General features: G+C 40.9%; 1 protein-coding gene across 1 annotated transcript; it reads left to right on the forward strand.

Annotated features, from left to right (window-relative positions):
* The first annotated feature begins 6,033 nt into the window (after positions 1-6,033).
* Positions 6,034-9,677, forward strand: LOC130228396 (uncharacterized). The gene is given in 2 exon segments (XM_056456824.1): positions 6,034-8,688; positions 8,690-9,677. Coding segments are annotated over 2 exon segments (3,450 nt in total). The 5' UTR covers positions 6,034-6,039; the 3' UTR covers positions 9,491-9,677.
* The last annotated feature ends 245 nt before the right edge of the window (positions 9,678-9,922 follow it).

Genomic DNA, 9,922 nt, shown 5'->3' on the forward strand with positions numbered 1-9,922 from the left:
CTCTTTTGGCTACTGTTAAAGCCTCAAAAGTACATTATGTTGTCCAACAGCAGCAATGATTGTTTAATTGAAGGGTGAAGAGGTGGTACAAGTGCTGTTATTTGCAGAATATCCCACAGCTATCAGCCAATCAGATTCAAGAACCAGACAGAACTGTTGTGTATATATATATCTATGTCAGCATCATGGCCATATTATGACATACTCAATGGCAACAACATTCACAATATTTAAAACGCATATGCAGGGTTTAATTTGTGCCAGAGCACGCCAGATCCTGCACCTCTGAAATCAGATCCAGCACCTCATTTTACCGATCCCCCTCTTCCCCTGTCCGCTGTTCACTTTCACTTTTTTTCACGACACCTCTCCATCCTCGGGTAACATGTCGGATCGGTTACCCCTATCTGTTCCGGGACCTTGCAATTCACAAATTAGGCACTGCACAAATGTCATTTCAGTTAAGTAGCCTACATTACATTCAGTTAATGTCAGCTACACACAGCCTTTTAGCAATACACTTTGATAATTTTACAGCTTTGGTGTTGTCGGCTTCATATTTGCTTATAATAATAATTTAAGGTTAGCACTCATTTGAGACTGTCGTGTGTGCTTTGATGCAATTTTTACTTGATTGTACACAACCATTTCACAAAAAAACATACAAGTATACAATATATTTAACAAATAAAGAAAATACCAATGCACAGAAATGTTCATACAATCTTTCAACTTGATTTTTAAATATAATTCTAATATGTTTCTATGAGAAACCTTATTGTAAATATCCATTAATGTATTTATGGGTATTTTAAGAGCATTCTCTAATATGATTTAAAGCAGGACTTTCTAGTAAAATATGCTTCATGGTCAAATACCATTACAAAAAAAATCACAAACAAGTCACATCTTCCCCTTCCAATAAATAAACACGAGTAAGTCCAGTATGACCGGTTCAAAATCCTGTAAATACAGTCCAGTCATTTCTTTCCTCAAAATAAATCTAACAGTTATTGGTTTCATTTATTAATGTGTTCCCTTCATACAGTTTGTTATTAGCACATTCATCCCATTTGCCACTTTTTTGGAAATATAAACTCAAAATGGGTTTAACATCTGTTGGTGGTATTTGACATTCTGTCATTTGTAGCTGCAGGGCTTCTTTAGCAGCTTTATCTGCCAGTTCATTTCCAGACAGCCCCATATGGCTCGGTATCCGACAAAAACACAATATTAAAATCTCACTTCTTTAAATAGTCCACTATTCTATTACACTGACAATCATAGGACGGTCTTCAGAGAATCCAATGCTTGGAGTCTGAACATAGTAAACATAGGAAGTGTATTTATGCATGCACAACTATCATCTGATGTTTAACTCTATAGAACTCCAAATAAAAGCCAGAAACTGTTTTGCACAGGCCTATCTAAAGAGTTAATGGTGCCAACTGATGACCAACAGTAGAAATGACACATTTTACCTCTTCCCAAGAGGGAAAACCACCAACAAATCAAGAATGCATGACTACTGTATATGCTGTCACGGCTTTGCAATCAAACAAATGTGATTATAATGGAAGTCAATGGGGCAAAAACTGTCCCGAACATAACGAAAGGGTATTCAATTTGAACAATAGGTCAAGTATGATTTTGAATTACAACGACATTAGACATGTGTTTGTAAAACCCCCGTAATAGAGAAAACTAGGTCATACAATAACTACCTAACTACCCCAGGACTATTCAATTGGTAGCCGGCCCAGAGGCAATTTGTTCCGGCTCTCCAAATAGTGTGACCAAAGACATCAAAAACAAATTCAGTTCAGTCAAAAAACGGCCGCTTTAGTTATGAAGTGACGTGCGTTGAAGGTTGAAAGTGAGTCACCTGACATTGAGCGAGTGAGGCAAGCAGCCGAAAACATTTGGATATGTTTGTAGAAAAGGCCTTTTGTGCAATGCACTGATATCATTAATAGGAATGCAGTGATTAGCCGATTTCATTATTAACCACACTTTAATTCGTCACGCTTAATTAATCGTTAAGGCTTCTCAATGCGCATTTCTGTTGCACGGAACAAAACTGCTGCAACTAAACAATGTTATGCCAACTGTGTGCGAGTTTAAACTTCCGAGCTTATACAGAGGCTAATACGCACACACACTGGATTAACTATAGCACATATTGCGTCTTTTCCATACGCAAATTTATTATTTACTAAAGAGACGTGTGCATGGGAGCGGTGCGCGCACGGCTCGTAAAGCGGACGGACGCACTCACGCCCTCCAGGTCCACACAGTAGAAATTCTCACGCTGTAGTGGTGAGAGCTGTGAGGCTTTCAGTGCAATGTAAACAAAAGAAACGTTAGACGAATTATTACAAAGTATTATGTATGTATGAACGCAAATAATAACAAGTTCATTTAAATACTTACCTAATATATAGCCTAAATTAGCATTAGACAAATCAAATTCTAGTTTTCATTTATTATTATTTTTATTTATTTATTGATTGTAAAATGATCATTCATGTTTAAATCACAAACTTTTTCATTTACTTTTTCAAGTCCAAAGAAAGAAATGGACAATTGTTTATGTTTTATTAAAGAGCCCATATTATACATGAAATAGGGTCATATTTAGGTTTATAAGGGTCTTCAACAACAGTCTAATATGCATGCAAGGTCAAAAAACACTTTGATGGTCTTATAATCTGCATTTATTTTTACCTAATTTTCCCAGCGACTCCCATATGAATCGTTCAGTGATTCATTTGTACCCAAACCCCTTCTCAGAGCGAAGCTAATTGGCGCTGATTGGACCGATGACAGCCTGCTGCGATTGGTCGACGACACTGATAGGCTTCAGCGCGAGACAGAGTGAAATGGCCAGCTGCTAATCAACAATATAAAAGTAGTCACAGTCCACACACGCTTCATAGTGGATTTTGGCTGCCAGTGGGTGAATGTAAACACAGACGATGGACTAGAAAATACTGACGACTAACTATTTTATTAAGCAAAAAGTCCAAGAACTGGCGAGGAGATCTCCTAGCCCATCACAGTCTACCTGCTCTTCACACACACACACACACACACACACACACACAGGGCCGGCGCGTCCATAGCGGCGTCGGCGACACCTCCCTCACCACCCGCGTCCTAAGTTATATCCGCGAATAAGAGCGGCAGTTCAGCTTGCTCCGGTGCTACACACACACATATTACCCTCCACCCCAGAGAACATGACACACGCCTAGAGTGCCAGTTCAGCTTGCTGGGTGCAATTTAGACACCTCACCTCGAACCTGAGCTGAACTATTTTGAAACTTGACCGTTGCATGTGTGTAGAAACAGCTGACGATATAATCGCACGTACTTACACTTGTGAATAGGGGGAAGAAACTGATTCATGATGCACTGATCCATGTTCTGACAGTCTTTACTGATCCTTCCTTTAACAAACCGATGAAGTCTTCTTTGTAAGCATGTAGTTTCCAGAAGCACTCGAACTGCTCAAGGCTGGGCTATATTGCTGAGGTTTCATCTTTGATTAGACTGTCAATAATATCCATCTGCACAGCGTGACTTCATTCGACCGGTGTCTGTGTGTGTCTCTGTGCGTGTGTGTGTTGCTTTTTTTCTGTTAGTGGGCGGGGCCGCAGGTTTCAAATCTCCCGGGTTTGCGCGTGCAACTACTTGTGTTTCGTAGCCGCGTCATCACGAAACACATAATGACTCGTTATCAAGACGACTCGTTTGAAGCACTATGAGTCGCCTCTTTTATAGATGAATCAATAGTTTTAAACACTGTACACTTACAGATTTAAGCTTTAGCTGGACATTTCACTTCACTTAGAGCTGTGTTACACACTATATGGAAGAGCATTTTCAAAAACCCATAATATGGGCTCTTTAATATTTTGTGTTGTATTTGGTTACTGAGCAGCAATAAACAACACTTTAAAATACAAGCAGTTTTCTTGTGATTTATTTATACTAGTAGTGTTATGAATTTAATAAATGCGTAATAATGTTGATAACCCTGATTATTCTTCAGACTATACAATCGTACAACTAAAATCTATAATCGTTGCATCCCTAATTGTTACGCAGTTTAAAACATAACATATGAATGTGTCTGAATGTAGAAACAGCCTACTTAAACACTGCTCTGCTTTTGTTGTGCTTTGAAATACAACGTTTGAATATGTTTGTAAAAAAAGCCACATTGCACAATGCATTGATGTTATGTAGTTTCGAAATACAACATACAGTATTAACGTTTTAATGTAGAAAAAGCCAATGTGGGTGTCAAAATACAACAAAAATACTGCATATGGGCTCTTATATTGCTGTTGTGTCATCACTTACAATGCAAGTCATATCTCTCCGGCTCCTCATTTGGGATGCTCTTCATGAACTGACCCCCATGACAAACTAATTGAATAGCCCTGAACAACCCTTAATAACCATAACTAGATTGTGTAATTTTTACAAAAACTGCCCTTGTAAACCACCAAAACCAGCAAACGCGCTCACAAAACAAAACACATAACTAAAACACACACACAGACACCACAGGACTTGTCAGCTGTAATCCTAACTGATGTTTGTACTGTTGGTTTCCTCACATACCTGCAGAGAGCTAGCCGTTAGCATTCATCTCAATGGCAGGATGGGATCTGACAACTTTGATCACAGGACATCAGCATCACAGCCGGGTACAAGGTGACTTTCATAATGCTTCACATTTACTGTCCCTCGGTGCGGGAACAACCTGCCAATCAGAGAATCAGGAGCTGAGCACTAAAAACTTCTTCTGGGAGCACTTCACTGGCTGATCCCAGTTTCTACAGGTACATGTGTGTATGGATTATTCTGTCAAATCAAACACATATCTGAAGGTACTTGCATTTATACACAGACAGAAAATAAAATGAATATGCATATGAATTTCTAAAGTGCTTATATTTTTATTTTTATTATTTATTTATGGCCACATCAGCAACTTTTCAAGGCTATTTCAAGGCAAAGTCAATATACAGGAAATTATTACATGATAAAAACTAATTCGTATTACAATAAAAAGTTACTTAGACAAATATATAAAATATAAATAAATAAAATTCACAAATATATTCAAAGTTAAATATGATTTTTCAGTTAATTTTTAAGATTTTTCCTGGTGGTACCTTTTTAAAAATGTCCAAAGTACTCTCCTTATAAAAATTGTCTAATTGTATTCAAACTTCCGCATTCCAATAAAATGTTTGATAGTAAGAGCAGCCTGGCAGTAATTACATTTATCTGGTGCTTCGTTATTGAGTAAATACAAATGAGTCAACATAGAATGTCCAATTTGACATCTTGTATAGACAGTTTGATCATACCTGGGGTCAGTTCTTCGTACATGGATTACTCAGTTAGCTGGATTTGGATATTGACGATTTGACATGATCCAGGATCGTTTAGTTATTCAAAAATCATCTGAGACTGGTTGTCATAGCAACAGCTCTGCTAGCTCAAACTTGCTAGGGAGCAGGTTCATTTCATATAAACAGGATTAGATTGGGTCAGTTCAAGCAAAGTTAATACTGAAAATATGTACCAAATGCTGTTATTTTCTTACAGTAGTTATATACACTTGGGAAAATAGTAAATATATGTTTTTATTTATATAAAAGTTAAATACATATAAAGTTAAAAATATATATTAATAAAACTTATGCAATCTGCACTCCGAAATAAAGTACAAAGACTGCCACCTGGTGGTTTAAAGAGAAATTCATATATTCATATATATATATATATATTCATATATATTCATATATATATATATATATATATATATATATATATATATATATATATATATATATATATATATATATATATATATATATATATATATGAATATATGATTTCTCTTAACCACCAGGTGGCAGTCTTTGTACTTTATTTCGGAGTGCAGATTGCATAAGTTTTATTAATATATATATTTTTATATTTTATATGAAGAGGAACCCATTGTTTACCGCTATGGAAAGGTATATGATAAGATACCCCCAGGGTCGAGCGAGAGCAGGGGAGAATGATCGACCCACAGGACAGACCAGTGTTATGACCACTTATGATGGACAATTGACTAGGGAACAGCCAAACGATTTATCCCGGGTCTGCAGATGTGGGAGAATATGCAAAAATGAGAGGGGTCTGAAGATACATCAGTCAAAGATGAAGTGCTTGCAACCTGATCATAATGTGCAACGCACAGGGAAACCTGGTGAGACGGAGGAGAGGCAGGGGCAGGAGGCAAACCACAGTCCCCAGAATCTCCAGGCACATTATGAGGATGGGAACAGGAACAGAGGCATTGGTGTGTCAGAGGACACAAGGCACCAGGTAGTAGAGGGCACAAAGGACAGTATTCTACCTCAACAAGACACATGTGTAGGAGTGGTCCGAAAGGAGCAGGTGAACTGGCCGGCTGCAGTGGCAATTAAGCAGTGGGAGAAATTTGATCAAGATGTGGATGATGTGCTGGAAGCAGCCCTGGCAGGAGATGTAGGAAAGAAGCTCAGGGCAATGGCTGCCATTATGTGGAGCATGGGAGCTGATCGCTTTGGGAAGAAAGAGTTGAAGGTGAAAGCAGGCATCCAACTAAAAGAAAATAGACGTATGAAGGAAATAGCAATCCTTAGAGGAGACCTGCGAAGGCTGAGGAAGGTATTTCGTGAAGCTCCAGCAAATGAGAAACCAGCGCTCTCAGAGATTCGTGATAACTTGAGGGAGCGCATTAAGACTTTGCGCAGAGCTGAGTGTCATCGCAGGGACAGGCGGAAACGAATGAAAGCACAGACAGAGTTTATCAAGAACCCTTTCAGATACTTGTCAAATATTCTGGGTGATGTAAGATCAGGGCAGCTGGAAGCAACAAAGGAGGAGGTGGAAGATCATCTCCGGCAGGCACATAGTGATCCTAGAAGGGAGAAAGGTTTGGGGGAGATGGAGAAACTTCTAAAACCAACAGCACCAAGTATCCTCTTTAGATCTGAGGAACCAAGCTGGCAGGAGGTAAATACATTTCTAAGGAAGGCTAGAGCAAAATCAGCTCCAGGGCCGAATGGCATTCCATACAAGGTGTATAAATGTTGCGAAAGGCTGAGGAGACGACTGTGGAAGCTACTGAGAGTGGCATGGAAGAAGGACTTTCTAGCAGATAGTTGGCTAGTGGCTGAGGGATGTTTCATTCCTAAGGGAGGAAATTCCTTAGGAATCAAGCAATTTCGAACGATCTCACTTCTTAATGTTGAAGGCAAGATTTTTCTTGGGATTCTAGCAAAGAGATTGACATCTTTCATGATGGACAACGGATACATGGATACATCGGTCCAAAAGGGAGGAGTTCCAGGCGTTTCAGGCTGCCTTGAGCACACCAGCGTAATCACCAAGATTATTGAAGACGCTAAAAAGAACAGGGGTGATCTGGCAGTTTTGTGGCTGGATTTAACAAACGCATATGGAACGATACCTCATAAGCTGGTGGACTTGACGCTGGAGACCTACCATGTCCCAGAACGATTCCGGAAGCTCTTGCAGTGTTATTATGGCAAATTCCACATTCGATTCACCTGTAGGGATTTTACCACAGAGTGGCAGAGACTAGAGGTGGGCATTGTCACTGGATGCACAATTTCAGTGATCTTGTTTTCAGCAGCAATTAATCTTCTTGTTAAGTCAGCAGAGAAATTGCGGCGTGGGGCAATCTTGGCAAATGGCAAACAGCAGGTACCTATAAGAGCATTTATGGACGACCTCACCATCATGGCAAAATCAGTACCTGAAGGGAGATGGATTCTAGAGGATCTAGTGGAACTCACTGATTGGGCACGGATGGAGTTTAAACCTGAGAAGTCCAGGAGCCTGGTATTGAGGAGGGGATGCATTCAGGACCGGTTTCGGTTCAGAATAAAAGGTACCACCATCCCAACAGTCAGAGAGAAACCAGTTAAGAGTTTGGGGAAGTGGTATAGGGCAGACCTTAATGATAAGGAAAGCGTGAGGCAAATGAGTGTCCAAGTAGATACCTGGATGACATCTTTAGAGAAGAGTGGCCTACCTGGAAAATATAAGGCCTGGGGTTACCAGCATGGAGTACTTCCTAGACTGCTCTGGCCGCTGCTTGTTTATGAGGTGCCTGTCTCTACAGTGGAAGGACTGGAGAGGAAGATGAACACCTATCTACGACGGTGGTTGGGTGTGCCAAGAAGCTTCTGCTCCATTGGTTTATACAGCACAGGCAGCAAGCTACAGCTACCACTGACATCAGTCCTGGAAGAGTATAAAGTAACGAAAACTCGGCAGGCCATAATGTTGCGAGACAGTCAGGATGAAAAAGTCCGCCAGGCAGACCTTGTGGTTGGGGCAGGCCGCAAATGGTCAGCTAATAAAGCAGTAAGGGATGCCGAGGAACGACTGCAGCATGCAGATATTGTGGGGACAGTAGCGCAGGGAAGGCTTGGATTGGGCTGCTTCACTAGTGCGAGCTGGAACAAAGCGGACCCAAAGGAACGCCGCTGGCTAATACAAAGAGAGGTCCGCAAAGCAGAGGAGGAAACTCGGCAAGTTAAAGCTGTGGGCATGAAAAAGCAGGGCAGCTGGACAAGATGGGAGAGCGTAAGAGAAAGGGGCCCTGACATGGCAAGATATTTGGAGCATGGAAGGACAACGCATAAAGTTCCTGCTGTGTTCAGTCTATGATGTTCTTCCGACTCCATCAAACCTTCATATCTGGGGGATGGTAGAGAGACCAAGCTGCTCACTATGTGGAAAGCAGGCAAATCTTGAGCATGTCCTATCAGCATGCCAGTCAAGTTTGGCAGACGGGAAATTCCGGTGGAGGCATGACAAAATCCTCTCTCAGTTGGCGGATGGATTGGAGCAGGCAAGGAAGAAGGTGAAACAGCATTCTGATGGGCAGTGCTTTATTAAGTTTATTAGGTCGGGAGAGAGCATTGCAGCAGGACGAAGGAGAGGAGGTGTTCTGGCCTCAGCAAAGGATTGGGAAATGCGAGCAGACCTTAAAAAGCAGCTTAAATACCCAGAGGAAATAGCACAGACTAGCCTCAGACCAGATATTGTCCTATGGTCTAGAGGCACCAAACAGGTGGTGCTTGTAGAACTTACAATACCCTGGGAGGAAAGAATGGAGGAGGCCCATGAACGTAAGCTCAAGAAATATCAAAGTCTGATACTTGAGAGCCAAGAGAATGGATGGAGAGCCTGGAATTTACCAGTAGAGGTGGGTTGTAGGGGGTTTGCGGGGCAGTCACTCTGGAGAGCCCTCGGATGGCTGGGAATTGAAGGAATGGCCAGGAAACGCCTTGTAGGAAAGGTTACTAAAGAGGCAGAAGTAACATCTCGCTGGATTTGGCTACAAAGGGAGGTTCAGTGGAAAAGCCAACCAGTTGAACGACAAACCATAACATAGAGTTGGGTGGTGGTCAGCAGGAGTAGATCCAGGACGCTGGATCTGCTGTCGAGCCCTCCCGAGGTGTCATGGGCTTAAATCGGTGAAACACCAAGGAAGGGGGGTGCCCATCTGATGACCGGCTGTAACCACCAACCTTATATAGAGTACATCCTTAACCCCCTAACTGGTGCTAAAGGAAGAAAGGAGGGGGAATTATGCAACTGGCCACAGTTGGTGCAGGGCAGAGTACCTGTAAAGGTGGGCCAGTTGCGATGGTCCCATCGTATTTTGCATATATAAAATATATATAAAAATAAATAAATATAAACGCGTACATGCACAATATTCGACTTAAAAAAAATTATAATAATAAAGGATAATAACTTCTGCAGTCATGCAGGTGTTGACCGCTAATATACCAGTGATTTGATGCTTCAAAAAAGTTGCAGA

The sequence above is a fragment of the Danio aesculapii genome, chromosome 5 (assembly GCF_903798145.1).
Source record: "Danio aesculapii chromosome 5, fDanAes4.1, whole genome shotgun sequence".
In the NCBI taxonomy this organism is placed as follows: Eukaryota; Metazoa; Chordata; class Actinopteri; order Cypriniformes; family Danionidae; genus Danio; species Danio aesculapii.